At 42.8% G+C, this 16,623-nt stretch overlaps 1 protein-coding gene across 3 annotated transcripts in view; it reads left to right on the forward strand.

Annotated features, from left to right (window-relative positions):
- Positions 1–16,623, forward strand: part of LOC147012783 (uncharacterized) — a 416,846-nt gene that overhangs the window by 186,957 nt on the left and 213,266 nt on the right. For all 3 annotated transcript variants that reach the window (XM_085853969.1, XM_085853968.1, XM_085853966.1), the window contains one exon: positions 13,407–13,451. In XM_085853969.1, the coding sequence (XP_085710095.1) occupies positions 13,407–13,451 (45 nt within the window). The remainder of the gene's footprint in view (positions 1–13,406; positions 13,452–16,623) is intronic.

A 16,623-nucleotide genomic window follows, 5' to 3' on the forward strand; every position in this document is an offset into this window, starting at 1 on the left:
GAGACGGAGAAAGACAGAGACGGAGAAAGACAGAGACAGAGACAAAGAGAAAGAGAAGTTGGAGTTGGTGAATGCAGTGGCTTTAGCAGGAATAGAAAATACAGCTTAATGGAAAATACCTCACCAACATAAACATCAATATCCTTCAGCGTATGGACTTGTTCAATGGCCATATGGAGCATCAATTGGGAATCGTCCGTGATCAAGGTTTTAATCCTTCAATCCCAGAAACTTTCCGAACAACAGGTTCACAAGCTCAGCTCTGCCTTAAAGTCATACAATCCTGCCGAGAAGAATAGAGGAGGAGGAGAGAAGAAAAAGAGCAAAAAATATAAACACACACACCGACACACACACACCGACACACACACACACCGACACACACACACACACACCGACACACACACACACACACCGACACACACACACACCGACACACACACACCGACACACACACACCGACACACACACACACACACCGACACACACACACACACACCGACACACACACACACACACACACACACACACACACACACACACGACACACACACACACACCGACACACACCGACACACACACACACACCGACACACACACACATACACACCGACACACACCCACTCTGTCACTCACACACACAAAAACACACACACACCGACACACACACTCACACACCGCCTCACTCACTCCACTCACACACACCCACACACACACACCGACACACACACACACTGACACACACACACACACCCACACACACACCGTGACACACACACACACACCGTGACACACACACACCGACACACACGCACACACACACACACACACCGACACACACAGAAACACACCGACACACACACACATACCGACACACACACATACCGACACACACACACACACACACACACACACACACACACACACACACACACCACGACAGCAATGGTAAAATTATGCATATACAATCAAATTGACAACTTTGGACCACGAGGATTCGAAGCATGAAGAGCTTTATCCAGCACTAACAAGACCTAATTAAGAAAGCTCTCCGCTCCACCATGTGCCAAGGAAGACTGGAACAGTCGCAAAGGAAATACATTGACAACCAGAAAATGCAATTTGGCGAATTTCCCTGTAATTTCTGTGGATCCTGCCATGTCACGCTTTTGCGGATCCATGATTCGCTCTGAAAAGTCACACATGCCATTCACAGCCCATCAAAGCCCATATGTATCGGTAGCAGCTGCTTGCAGAGAGATTCCTGGGTAATTATTATTATTACTGTTATTATTTTTAGTGGCAGAAAGATAACACTCTAATTAGTTTAGTGTGCTTGGCATTGAGTCGTCCAATCTGGGTTTTATCCTGAACCCCTTGAAGGTTTTCTAAAAACCGCGGTTCTCATGTTGTGCCAGCAGGGGGCACTGCATCTCTAACATGCGTTCTTGGGGGTGAAGTCCCCTGTCCTGTTGATATTTATGTCGTGGACATTAAAGATCCGATTGTATATTTCAAAATTATGAGGCCATGTGTGCTGCTACCTTGGCCAACCTCTCTCTTTCAGCTTAGCCCATAATTAGCACTACCTACCAGTGTGACCACTCCTTGGCTTTTTTCACAAGATCTTGGCTATTCGTTGTTCACCTTGGCGTCTTGGTTTTCTGTAGGTTTTCTATTATCATCGCTTTTCCGAAACCTTGTGAATTCTTGGCTTTTTTCATTGGCTCACCTTGGCATCTATGAAAATGAGGAGTGGTCACACTGCCACCTACACAAGGTGTCCAGACACGATATGGTAATAACTTTCCCACCACAATAACTTATCCATATGACTCATCATTCAAAGCATTTCACTTTTGCGCATTTTATCCTACCCACTCCTCCACAACTCCCTTCTGTTCTATCTTTCAAAAAGTAAAACCAAAGCTGCTATAATTTTGTGATCTTTGAAAGCCAGTGTGAAGGAGTTAATTGTTGAGAAGCAAAATCCTGTTCGTTTAAATTATTATTTTGAGTGAGCAATCCTTTTGACTGCCATGGGAAGGTGAGTTTGAGTTTACACGTTGGATTTGCACGCATTGTACCGCCTGTCGATATTGATTGTTGCCGAGCACAGCAAGAGATTCAGTCAATGGCTCTCATGGGGGGAGTTTAGCCGAGCTGTGAGATTAATTCGTGATTTGAGCAGCCCAATAACAGCTGGCAGTTGCTGATTGACGATTTGATTTCAAGAGGACTGTGTGGTTAATCGTGCTTCGTCAACTACCCAGCACCGCAGTACAGTTTGAGCACTGATGTCTGATCAACGCCCTAACCCTAACTCTAAACCTCAGCCGAACGGTCTTCGCCGTAACCTATCATAATGGTCCTAATCCTAATCAGGCAATCACTAACCATTACAGCTCCGAACGTGATCATAATAATTTATCAAAACCCTCAACCTAACCGTATTTTCCAAAGCCTCGACACAATCACCTAAATTATTTGACTTTCAGCTCAGTCTTTTTTGTTCACCCTCTTCGCACAGTTTAGTGCACAAGTCCACCAAGGCAGTTTCATCGGTTAAGGGGGGAGCTGACTTCAGAGACCTAATGTCCCTTCACACTAACTGAATCCTTTCACTCCCATCATTTGGAGACCAAACACGAGATGCACAAAACTGAATTTTAAAGTCTCAATCAGTAGGCTGACTCCCATGGATAACTTTACTCTGTGTGCGGCAGGCATGAACAGTTCCCCGCTGACTCCTTCGCAAATTCAGAGATGCCCATTCTGCAGTGAGGATGTGGCATCTCCTCTTTTTTTGTGGTGACCGTGCGTTCTCTGAAGATAGTCGTGATAAAATCACCAATTTCTGAAAGCATCTTTTGGTGATAAATAAACTTGAGGCCTTTCCAGCAGATTCCTTTCTGGCTTTGAAGTTAATGCCATGACCTGTCAAGTCATAAATAATTATGGCAATGGGGTTAGCAAGCGGGATGTGTTTTTTATTGACTGCTTTGTGTTTTCAAACTATGCTGCGAGTAAAGACGCTCGTAAAGCTTATGCAAATTGCTGTAGAAGTGAAAAAGAAAAGAAAACTCGTAAATTTTCAGTGTGTTGCGTTTTGTGCTGTGCCAACCACAGTCTTTGTTTTGTTTGAACGATCATGGAATTCAAGGATGTATCGAGAAACATGGAACTAGATTGCAGAGTTTATGAAAGCAACTGAAATCTGTTTTGACTGTTCGTGCCTTAACTCGTCCTGCCATGAATGACTGCTCACAATGGAAAGTTTGTGAACTGCACTGTGATCTGAATCCACAGCGAAGCATTGGCAATCGCAAACCAGTAAATTGGTGCATCTGACGCATCACACCTCGTACGTGACTGTGATTGTGTGGAGACCCTTGCGTTGGAGAGTGTCTCGGCATGGATTGTCCGTTTATATTTCCATGCAATAGCGCACTGGATTTGGCCTTGGATAGGTGTGCGGAGATGCGGCTGCAGGGATAACGAGGTTATCTTGTGCCTCCACCAATCTGCAGGGGTTTCTGGAAGGCTTTGCTCTACTGCATATTGAACGTACAGTGCAAAATATCTATTATTTAGTGAAGGCTAACTGTGAAATTTATAAATGTGTGAAGCAGGTCTCAAGGTATCCGTGTGTATCCGTGTGTGTGTGTGTGTGTGTGTGTGTGTGTGTGTGTGTGTTTTCTCTCCATATGAGTATTTCATAAGGTGGAGCAGACACCTGTCAGATGTCAAAGCGTGTGTGTGTGTGTGTGTGTGTGTGTGTGTGTGTGTGTGTGTGTGTGTGTGTGTGTGTGTGAGTGATATCTAAAATATCTCAAGCACAATATGTGTATGATCACATATCAAAATGTGTGTACACAATACGTATAATATGTGTGGATATAACATGTGCAACATGTCACATATAACATATGCATGATCACAAATCAATTTGTATGTATGTAATATGTGTATAAATCACAATTGTGCATGTGTATGTGGAAATCACAAAACATTTATGTGTGTGTGCATGTGTATGCACCACCACCACTGGTTGTCATCTCCACTTGCGAGTCTTCAAGACTGAATGGAGCCGTCCCTGCTCCTGAAACATTCATCTTCACCCCAGTAAGGAACCACAACTCATGGACCAAAAGCCATCTTCTTATCTGTGTTCCACCCAACGGAGCCTTCCTCAATCCTGAATAATCCAGCTTCACTCCAGCAAGGAACCACGATTCATGAACCAAGATCTCACATTATCCGTGCTGCGTTTCTCCCTCCACTCCTGAAGTGGCCTCCGGGTATGCTCGGTCCCAATCTGTTCCTTCTCAGTGTCCTCATTCCTCGGTCTCATCCTTCCTTGATGGGATAGAGTCGGCAAAACCCAGCAAGTCACAAGGCAAGACCAGGTTGCATCCCAAATGCAAGTCCATTACCGTGACTATGGGTGCCTCCTTTCCCCATCAGAGCTGCCACCTCCAACTCGGTTCTTGCTCCCATCAGGTTAGGTTTGGTCAAATATGGGAGAATGTACCGGAGCCGTGCACCGCTGCATAAACTTTCTGCCAATACACCAGGGGCCTCCATCTGGCCATCCCTCAGGCAGATGCCTGGCCCATCCCCATGCTGATCAACCTGCTGCAACCACAAGACATGTGGTCAGCCAATTCGCCTCCTCCACTCATGAAACTCCCTCCCTGAGCGAATCTTGTGAGCAGGATCAACTTCAGGAAAATGAGCCACATGTCCATGTATCCACAGCTGATGGTCACAGACAATACAGATAAAAACTCTCATTTGAGTGTCTCAGCAACCACTCGTTGGACACAAAGTCTGACCAGCGATAGTGAACGATTCTCTGAAGAGACCTGGTACCAAAGTAATTAAGTTTCCGTCTCAGATTCCTGGTCAGAGTCCAAGTCTCACATCTGTAGAGCAAGACTGGAAACACCAATGACCCAAAGAGTCACACTTTAATCCTCCGGCACAGGTACCGGCAGTGCCACACCCCATACTCCAGTGATTCCATGACTCCCCAGGCCCGACCCAGACATCTAATGATTTCTGCCTCATAGCGAGCAGAGACGTGAATATCACTGCCAAGGTAAGTGAATCTCTCCATGACTTCAACATCCTCGCCACAAACAGGTGTAGAGAAGATAGCAGCATGCAAGATGTCATTGAAAGCCTGGATCTTAGTTTTGACCCAGGAAAGCCATAATCCCAGCGGTTCTGACTCCTCATTCCCTCAAGGACCCCCAAAAGGATATCTGGAGTCTCCGCAAAGATGACTGCCTCATCTGCGAAATCAGTCAGAGATCTTGACATTCCCAAACGATGCACCGCAGCTTGATCTCTCTGACATACTCCCCAGAATCCAGTCTTGAAGACAAGCGCTGAAAAGTGTGGGGGCCAGTGCACACCCCTGATGAACTCCAGCAACAACTGGAAATAAGTCGGAGATGGAATCACCACATCTCATGGCACTCTCATTCCCAGAGTAGAGTTCAGACGTCAAATTGATTCATTTTGATAGCACCCTTCAAAGACCAAGAATCCTCCAGAAGGCATCCTGATTCACTGAATTGAACACTTTGCAGAGATCAACATCGGCTGCAAGCAGCCCCTGCCAATACTCTTGTTTGCATTTGGTGAGGACCCAAATGGCAAGGATACGGTGAATCATTAAGCTCTTTGGTGTAAAGCCTGACTGCTCTCGGCAGTGGTGCTCAAGCAGATGGTGGCGAACCCGATCAATAATAATTAATCGAGCAAAGACCTTGTCCAGCACTGAGAGCAGTGTCACCCCTCAGTAGTTGTTGCAGTCCTAGCGATAATCCTTCCCTTTTCCAGAGAAGAACAACAAGGCTCCTCTTCCAATCAGTTGGGATGACAACTGTGTTCCAGACATGAGCACATCATTTCCACCAGCCTTGAGAATTTGTCATGGATGCCACAGATCCCAGGAGCTATACCCCATTTCAACCCGTTCACCACAGCCTGTTTTTCCACAAAGTTGGATCAAAGTTGGATCAAAGTTGTTTGGAGGGTCAATAATTGGAAAAGTAACACTGCTGGAATCCAACTCAACAGCTGGTGGGTCAGCTATTTGCTCCATTGCATGTTGAATGTACAGTGCAAAATATATATTATTTAGTGAAGGCTAACTGTGAAATTTATAAATATGTGAAGCAGGTCTCAAAGTGTGTGTGTGTGTGTGTGTGTGTGTGTGTGTGTGTGTGTGTGTGTGTGTGTGTGTGTTGTTGTTGTTCTCTCCATATGAGGGTTTCAGAAGGCGGAGTAAAGTAACTGGCCCAGTGGGATTTCACTGCCGTGAAGAGCCCAACACCCTCCACTCTCACTGCAGTAAACCGAGGGACAGGCTTGGAGGAATGCAATACATGAATTCCCACGTAAGCAGGAAGAGAATCACTTGAACACAGGTGATGCTCTACCTTCTCGCAAACTCCTTGCACATAGGCCTCCTTATCCATCCTTAGTGCACGTGTAGTTTGACACTTCAACTCACTAAACAGCTCAGCTCTGCCATCAAGCCTGGCCCTTCAAATCTTGTCAATGGTATCCTGTGTCCCTTGAGAGACAAAATTCTTTTTTGCCTAATGGTGAGTTCCAAGATATCCACAGGCAACATCAAGGATGGTAGTCTTGAAGGCTCTCCAAAAATCCTCAGGACTCCCCATGCACTCAAACTCCCCTAAGCCCAACTCAGCCTGTTCGCAAACTCTTCAGCAACCATCTCATGCTTGAGCTTGCCAGCATCCAGCTTCGGCTGAGATGGAACCATTCTCCTGGATTAAAACTGCAACTTCAGAGTTGCCACAACAAGCCCGTGGTCGGTTTTGATGAACTGAGCACTCCGGTAGACCCTGCTGTTATGGATCATCCTCCAGCGACCATCAACGAGCACATGGTCATTCTCCTTTGCCACACCACCAGCGATGAATACCACCAGCCACATAACCAGCGATGGAATACCAAGTCCAGCAATGAGCCTGTGGACAGTGAAACCATGAACCAGCCACCCTAGATCCACAACTTCTTACAAAGTCAAGGACTAAGTGCTATCCTGGTTCACAGTTCCAGACACATGGGGACCAACACGTCTCATAACCATCCCTGTCAGTGCCAGTCAATGTATTGAAATCCCCCAAGATTGGAAGAGTATCTCGCCTGTGGCACTGATCAACCACAGATTCAAACGCTGCATAGAATGTTACCTTCACGGTGAGATCACTTGCCTCATTTGGAGCATATACAGAGACCAGGGAAATGACACCCAAGGAGTGGCGAATCCTTCCTCTCATAATATGCTCGTTGACCGGTGTTACCTCAATTATCATTGCAGGCCCAGGCCGCGTCACAAATGCATGTCGAACAGCGTGATACCAGGCGCCTCATGAGCATCTCGTCTCATCAAAGCTGCCATTTTTGGCTCAGTCTTCACTATCTTCAAAACTGATGCATTTAATGCATCCCTTAGTCTCCTCCATCCCAGGTGAGAGAGAAGCAGAAAATTATGCCCTCCTACCCCTTGCCATCATCTAGTGTGTTGGTGTGTGTGTTTATGTGTGCAAGGTGCTTTTGTTGGCTGCTATCTCCACACGTGAATGGATTTCAGGAGGTGGAACGGAGATGTACCTGATCTCTTAGTATTCACTTCTGGTTCCAATTCTCAAAGTATCCTCCTCTGGTATCAGGTCTCAAAGGATGTATGTCAGTGTACATGTGCATGCACATATGTGTTTGCGCAGTACAAACCTGACTGAAAGCTAAGGAGCAGGTACTGTATACCCACAATGCAGATGATGCCAATTTCACTGAGCTCCAATTCATGGATGACACAACTCTACTTCCCAACACAAGAGCAGGTGCTGAAGACGCTCTGCATAGGAATATTGAAGTAGCAGCTGACTTTGGTGTGTCAGTCAGTGTATCGAAGACAAAACTTATGGTAACTGGCAGAGAGGCAGCAGCAGATGACAGAACTCCAATTCATGTGGCTGATCATTTGATAGAAAGTATCGCGGAGTTTTTGTTTTCAGGGTCAGTGCTCTCATCATTGGGAAGAATGAAACCCGACATTCACTGAAGGTGGGCACAATCATTGAGAGCCTTCAGAACACTCCACAATTCAGTGTTTATCAACAGGGACCTTGAAATGGTGACTAATTACAAAGTGTACCAAGCCGATGTTCTCTCTGTCCTGTGATATGGGTCTGAGTGTTGGACATCTCTTCGGAAAGATTTGAAGTGACTTGACTCCTTCCATCACAGATGCATTCATGCCATCATATGGCTCTCAAATCAGCAGCAGTGGGTCAAACACATAATATCTCAGTGTCATGGAGCAGTGAGGGGACAGTGAAACAGTGACAGAGAATGTTTCCAAATGTAGACTAGAGTGGCTTGGTCATCTGGCCCGAATGCCTGACGATGGAACACCAATAATCAGCCTGTTTAGATGGCCTCCCGAACCGCACCCAGAGGGGGGTCGACACAGACAATGGATCCATACGAATCTGAAGAAAATTAAGATCTTAGAAGAGGCATGGTGTGAAGATGCAACAACATCAATGGAAGGATGGGGAGCGATTTACCAAAATGCCCATACATATATCACCTGTGGAGTGCAACACTGAGAGCAAACAGCATACCAAAGACAATATCCAGAGTGCCACTGTATCTTTCACAGAGAAAGTGACATAAAGAGGGACAAATGCTTGACAGAAAGACCAATTTAGCCTCTTTCTCTTTATTCAAACCAAGTCAATACTCTTCATTCAAACCGCAACCGTCCGACCCACTCATAATTCTTCCAGCCCACCCGGCACTAGAAAACCCCGAAAATCTAGAGCTCAAGCATATTTACACATTATAAAATCAAAGGCAAAATGATGTTGTCACGGTTTATCAATATTGAGCAAACTGGTCTGCAAAGTTAGATCAATATTAATTTAGTTTTAGAAAAAATAAACTCAAAGAAAGTATTCAATTTCTCCTTAACAGTTTCTTTAGATTTGGCAACAGGATACCCCAGCGGACAGTGAGGATACCCATGGGTTCAGCTCTGGCCCCTTCCTTTGTAAATTTGTTCCTGCACATGTACGAGTCCGATTGGGTGCAGAATTTGTGCAGAAATTAACTAACAACTGCACGAAGTTGTGAAAACATCTTCAGATTCATTGATGATTTACAAGCAATTAATGTCAGTTTGTAGTTGATTCGCTTCTTGATGATGACATAAATGTATATATATATATATATATATATATATATATATATATATATATATATATATATATATATATATATATATATATATATATATATATATTGTGGATTTCCGCCACTCCGGTGTGCGGACGACCGCTTTTAGCTAATTTGCGGCCGCACACGCCCACCGACCATGGCAATCCAGTCACAGCTTTTCGGATCGACACCGAAACCCAGCTCATATTGTTAACCACACCATAGATGTTGTTAACCACACCATAGATCAGCCAACTTTTCTGTCCATGCACTACAGGGTTGATCGCCGAATTGTCGATGTACCTAATTATTCGCGCAGACAGAAATGCCAGGGATTTACACCTCAACGGAGCCTGCACGAAAACGAGCCGCTTTTAAGCAACTCGTTCCATTTGCGATTTGCTGAGCGGTTCTATATCGCCAAGCCCCGTCGGACCCGATTATCTTATCGGCTATTAATAACCAGCTGTTTATTCCGAACGCAATTATGGCAGTTCAATGGAGGAAGGGATGCAATGAGCAGGTAAATATTCGAACAATGAGGACATTTATTTATACATGCACATATGCAAGCAAGGCAATTTAATGGGGGTAGGGGACAAGACGTGAGCAAAAAGACCTACAGCCGTTGTCTATCTATTACATACATGCACTTAACAATTCTACTTATCGGACAAGGCGCCACAGACTTCCATGCAGAAAACCCCCAGAAAAGAACAGGGAGAACTGGGCCCATAGGCCTTTAATGTTCCTCGGAGCCGGGATGACCGCAAGGCTGCGAGAGGCCGTGCAGGTTACCTGCCACCCTCGTGGTGACTCGCTGGGCGACCCTCGATGTCTCCGCCCGCACTCGACTGGACTCCACCAACTCTCGACTCCAACGGCGCCTCCGACAACGCCTCCAACGGAGCCTTCAATGACCAAGGAGACCAAGGAGAGAGACCAAGGAGAGGGACTCTCTCACCCACTCGCCAACCGCCAGCTGCCAACTCCCTCCTCAACTGCTTTCTCGGTGTTTCAACGTGGCCCTTTATCGCCCCGGGGCATTTGCCCCTTCCTTCCCGGCGCGCGGGGGAAAAATCCTCGGAGTGTTGTTTTTGTTTGGTGAATACTTTTAACCGTCACTTTTGTTTACCTGGGAGTGATGGAGTTGTTGTTGTTCTTTTTGTTTGTCGAGATGCCGTTGTTTGTGGAGATGTTGGCGCTTGTGGAGAAGGTGGTGAGGAGATGTTCGTTGTGGCGAAGGTGGTGAGATGTTGGCAGTTGTGGCGAAGGTGGTGAGATGTTGGCGGTTGTGGCAAAGGTGGTGAGGAGATGTTGGCGGTTGTAGCGAAGGTGGTGAGGAGATGTTGTTTAAAATAAAGATAGGAAAGAATAACACTACCTCAAAGGTTCACAGCCCAGCACACCAAGAATGCCCTTTAGACATCGGGGAAATCTAACCTGGACACACACTTATCGACATAACTGATCTTCGCGGAACCTGAATGGTGTTCTGTGAATTTCCACAACCGTAGCAATATAATATATATATATATATATATATATATATATATATATATACATATATATATATATATATATATATATATATATATATATATATATATATATATATATATATATATATATATATATATATATATATATATATATATATATATATATATATATATATATATGCATGCACACATATCCAAAAGAACTCGAATTTTAAAAGGAAAACTAAACTCGCACTTCAGTTTCTTTTGAAATTACAAATCAATATCAATAATTAAAATTTCACACCAATTTATTTGACACATGAGATGCTTTTCCATTTCACATTGCGCGAATGCCTTTCTTAGACAGCATTATTCTTAAGAAGCTATTCTATGGTGCAGTTACAGATGAAGTAATTATGACTATGCGAGTAACCACATACAGTTTTGAACTTATCAAGAGATTAAAACAGTTCAACGTGTGCTCACACACCCAGACGTATTCTACAGTTGGCAGATTAAAACAAGTTTTCTTTAAGATCATAAAAACGATACCAAATAGAATTCGTGAAATACAATATGAAGAGTAAAAATATTATCAATGAAACATTTATAACTGTATTGTTTAAAAAAAAAAAAATAAAAAAATAAATATATATATATATATATATATATATATATATATATATATATATATATATATATATATATATATATATATATATATATACATATATATTAAATATATTCAGTCGTTCCTGGGAGAGTGCAGCATATAGAAACCTGTTATAAATAATCGTTTGAATATTTGAATAATGGTTTGATCCAGAGGTAAGTGGGGTGTACGTGCTGGTTGGGGGACATGTTGTGGTTAAGGTAAGATGTGCATGATTCAATGTATTATCGTGTGATGGGAGGTATAGATACATTAAATCCTCCAGTGAGTGGAGTTCCATGAGTGACATAGCACTGATGGGTTGACTGACTGCCTGGACACAACTGAGGTTGTGGATCTACTGATGTGGATCCGTGACCGAGGTTGTATATCTGCTGTTTGGAGAGGTTCTGGGCTGATATGATTGAAACCTCGAGGAAGAACGGTGCCCAGTTCATGATCCGTGCAGTCGGGAAACCATTCATGATCTGTTCAGTCAGGAAATTGCTTACAGGTTAAGGTTCTTACTTTATGTAAGAGAACTATGTTTTGAGGTTTATAATTTAAATGAAGTTGAATATAGGATGTTGTGAAATTAACATCATTGACTACAATCCATTAAATTATGTTGTATTTTAGGAATAGCCCAGATACTGTACAATTAATAAATATAATTGTAGAATTGCCAGGTGTGTGTGTGTGTGTGTGTGTGTGTGTGTGTGTGTGTGTGTGTGTGTGTGTGTGTGTGTGCGTGCATGCGTGGGAGTGTGGGTGCGTGGGTGTGCGTGCATGTGTGTGAGCGTGTGCATGCCGAACATAACTGAATTTCTGAATTTACGAACGTACGCCCATTGTCACAGTTGTTGACCCACTGTTTGGAGAGTTTCTGTGCTGAAAGGGTAGAAATCCTCGTGAATAACGGATCCCACCTGATGATCCGGACGATCAGAAAACCTATCGATTGCCTACAAGTTAACGAGGTTCTAACTTTCGGGAACAAGTATTTGAAGGTTTGGAATTATGACAAAGTTAAGTACACGGTGTTGTCGAACTAGTATCATTTACAGCATCCTTTAAATATTAATATAACGTTTTAGGAACATGGTAATTACTCTTCACTAAATTATTAGATGTGTGAGGAACAAACATGTGAAAAATTGTGTGTGTTTTTTTTCCATTTTCTGTTTACTCTGCCCAACAGGCATATTTATTGTGAATTGTATATTTTGAGGGGTGCTGATAATAGTAGGTTGAAATCCTGAGTATGAAAAGTGAATAAACTGATGATCCATATTCAATTCAGTTGCATTGTGTATTCCTGTCTCATGGAAAGATGTCCTGAGTTTTAAGTACTTAGCAGACGTGTTGCAAAATATTCTACGATTAACAGGTGGATTTTCTTTTTATTCAAAACCAAATCTATACATCTTGTGAGTCAAAGTCACCATTATTGGAAACCAGAAACGACTTTTGTGGCAATCATATAACACGTTATGAAGACCCGTTGTGTTTTTAATCGGCAGACACTCTGCAGCATGGCCTGCCTTCGCTTTGTTTGGCTTTATTAAGCCGGATGTCCTGCCGACGCTTTGTTCAGGATCGTAAAGCGTTGCAGCATCTTTCTGAGGAGTCAAACAGATCAATTTCCTGAATGTGGTTCCTGGTCTCACAACAGTCAACGAGTTTAGATTTCATCAATTTTCCGGTATAATGTGTCTAGATTTGATGTTTCTGGTCTTAAATATTCAATGTTAAGTGGGCCAGTAAGGTTTCATCATGATTCTTCCAATAGGAACTGAATACATTTACAATTATTTATGTCTCATGCAGAAAGCAATGAATTGGGAAAGTCCGAAAGGCTATGAAATAAATTTTCCTTTAATTATTTAATTAAAGTTGTTGTATATAAATTATTAATTAAAGTCTGCAGAATAAAATATCCTTTAATGTAGTTGTTTGAGTCATAAGACCTTCCTGTCACTCTGTCTGTCATTCTTCAGGGTCACCCAGGGAAGGAAGGTCCTTCAGGTGTAAAAGGATCTCTGGTGAGTCATATTTCTGTTTATTACAAAACTCCTATTGGTTTGCTTACACATGTTCACTAATACTGTCACCTCCGTTGGTTTCATATCATTACTCTCATTTAAGAGCATTGTCTATGGCGGAGCATTTCCAACAAAAGGTCAAGTTGTGAGAGTATCTTGGTTTCGTCATATGAAAAAAAAAATAATGAATGGGGGGTAACAGGATAGCAGCATTTGAAGCGGGATCACCTCTTATATGATTGGTTATAGATTTTCTTCCCTGTGGACTTTAATCCACGGCGAAAAGTGCTGCCCTGGGTGAGTGAGTGCCTGGGACGTGGATTATACTTTAATTTGGACTGGAATGAAAAGGAGGCTGTCCCATCTGCATTTAGGTCGTGGACAATAATGTCTGCATGGTATCTTTCACAAAGTATTAGTATGCTGGCCAACGCACTACCGATAGTTATTTAAATTTACAACTGAATTATAAAGGCACAAATATTCCAAGTTAGATTGAGCTCATGGCAATCATAGGATTTGGTTATAAAGATGAAAAGTACTTTGATAGATGAGGTTAATGGGGTGCAGATATGGCACAGGTCAGCCAGGGCCAAATGGCCTCCTTCTGTGTCATAGCTCTTTTTTATATTTTGTGTACATTGATGAGGATCGTAAGAGAGCTAACACACACAACACACAACAAAGGGAGCAGGAGACAAGAGGGGCTGGAGAGGGAAGGACAAAAAAGTGAGGAACAGAGACCTTAGGAGATCTGTGGAAGGGAGAGGGATGGGGCGGGGAACAGGGGGTAAACAAGATGGACACCACAGGACTTCCAGGACATTACATGACAGGGAACTTTCAGAAAAGAAGGCAGGGAATTTGAAGGAGGTGGGTTTGGGGTGGATTAACAGGAGTAGAAAAGATCATGGTTTTGGATGGGGGAAGATAAGAGGTGGTGGTGAACAGCTGTTTTGAAGACCTGGAGGGAAGAATGGGATTGGAGAGAGTGTGGGAGTTTATTCCAAAGGTGGGGAAAAAGAGGAATGAAAGAGTGAAGGTGGGTAATGATTCGTGATTTTGGCAGTTTCACCAGAAAGGTGTTGCTGGCAGACCTTGAGCGCTCTGCGGAAATATGGGGGGGGGGGGGTGACATATCACAGATAGACCAGGGGGTGCGAGACAGGAGAGGAGATTGTGGGAGACAGAAAGACCACCAACCTGCCTGCAGTGAGAGAGTGAGAGGCCAAAAGACTCAGCCTCACTGTGGGAGATGCCAATGATCCCAAATGCCTTGGTTTCTCGAGCATGAAGCTGAGAAACGTGAGAGGCAGGAGCCTGGTAAGGCTCTCTCCTTACCAGGAGGTAAGGGAAGGGATGGAGGGGGAACATACAACAGAATCAGACTTAATGAGATGTTGTCAGGATTTGGAGGATAGAGGAAGGTTTGAGATTACCAAGATGTTATTTCCTGGCTCTACTGAGGGTAAACACACTTGTTCCGAGCTTTGTGGAAGGAATTGAGATTACCCTCAGTTGGATTATGTCTTCCATGAGGCGAAGGCAAGTTGTTTCAGGATAACTACCTCGACACAAGCTTCAGTATACCATGGGCAGGAGGAAGGGTAGGACAACTGAAGACAAGAGGGGATAAATCTGTGCACGAGAGAGTGAGAGCAAGTTTCTTTGAAAAAATTCCCAGGACGAGTTGATGTCAGAGAAAGTATAGATGGGAGACCAGTCTATAAGTTTGATGACTGTTTGAAATCCCTGCCAGTCAGCCTGAGTGAAATGACAGACTCAACGGTGCTGAGGTGCTTCTCTAATAATTGCCAGAGAGATGTCGACTATATATATATATATATATATATATATATATATATATATATATATATATATATATATATATATATATATATATATATATATATATATATATATATATATATATATATGTTTATATGAGTTCCCTTTAAAGGAACTTCCTTGCAGGGGAAGACCACTGGGCCCATGAAATTAGCCTGCACTTGTATTACCAACTTATGATTGGTTGTCAATGTTATATCCTTATAAATGCCAAGCTTCAAGAAAAGAAGGACATCCTATCATTTTTTAAGTCTTTGGTATGACTCAGCCAGAGTTTGAACTGCCGATCTCCCAGACTCAGACCAGACGATCTCACCATCACATCACCAATTCCTGTAAAATGAATTAAAAAAATGAAAAACAAAAAAATTTTGAGAAACAAAAAATGTTGGCATGGCTTGGAATATCGTTAGCATCTCCTTCGTAAGACCTTTTGAAGTAATTACCAAAGATAATTGAGAATAAATGGGACCACATTATAAAAGGGAACCTGATGCACTTTAATGAAAGATGACGTGAAGATTGCCATGCTGTGAGAAGATAAGATTCATGACAATCTGAAATGCTTTCATTGGCCACCTCTTGTATTGTTCTTTACACATCTCAAATGTGCAGGATTTATGGAAGTTGTATTCGACACCTTTGTCACTTAGAATTCCTGCTCTAGTTTTGTCTTCTGGGCAGCCAACCTTCAACACAAGGTTTTACAGATAATCACCAGCAGAATTCTGAGTGGCATTTTCAGAACAAAGATGTCGGGAATATCCTTTAATGGGTCAACCAAGGACCTCACAGTTATACCCCAGATATCTGCCAATTATTATATTTCTGCTTATTTGCTTCAAAATTAATCACTATGGAATTGATGAATGGTTAATATATTTGTTTATTTATTTATTTATTTACATACTTCATTATGTTCATTTGACTTGACTTAACCAGTTTATTTAGTCAACTGCAGGATGGAGGCCTAACTCAACATGGTCCACCCTGCTCTAAATACTTAATGCAATTTTAGGCAATTGTACCACAGCGACCTTTTGAATTTTGTCTCTCCATCTGATCTTTGGTCTACTTCTTCAACCAGGGCTTTCTCTCAGATCGACACGAGCCTTCACCAACAGGACTAGTTCTTCATTCTTCCATTTCTAGGTTGCAGTTTCTAATGCTTGTCGTCCACCAGTTGTCCATTTTTCTTGCTACTTGTCTGACTTAGTTCTACTTCGTTTTTTTTTTTTATTGTGATCAGAATGTCAAGGAATTTTATTCTGTCCAATCCATCCCAGGACGAGTTGATGTCACAGAAAGTATAGATGGGAGACCA

The sequence above is a fragment of the Eptatretus burgeri genome, chromosome 14 (assembly GCF_056783735.1).
Source record: "Eptatretus burgeri isolate ZD-2024b chromosome 14, Ebu_testis_v1, whole genome shotgun sequence".
NCBI classification, from domain to species: domain Eukaryota; kingdom Metazoa; phylum Chordata; class Myxini; order Myxiniformes; family Myxinidae; genus Eptatretus; species Eptatretus burgeri.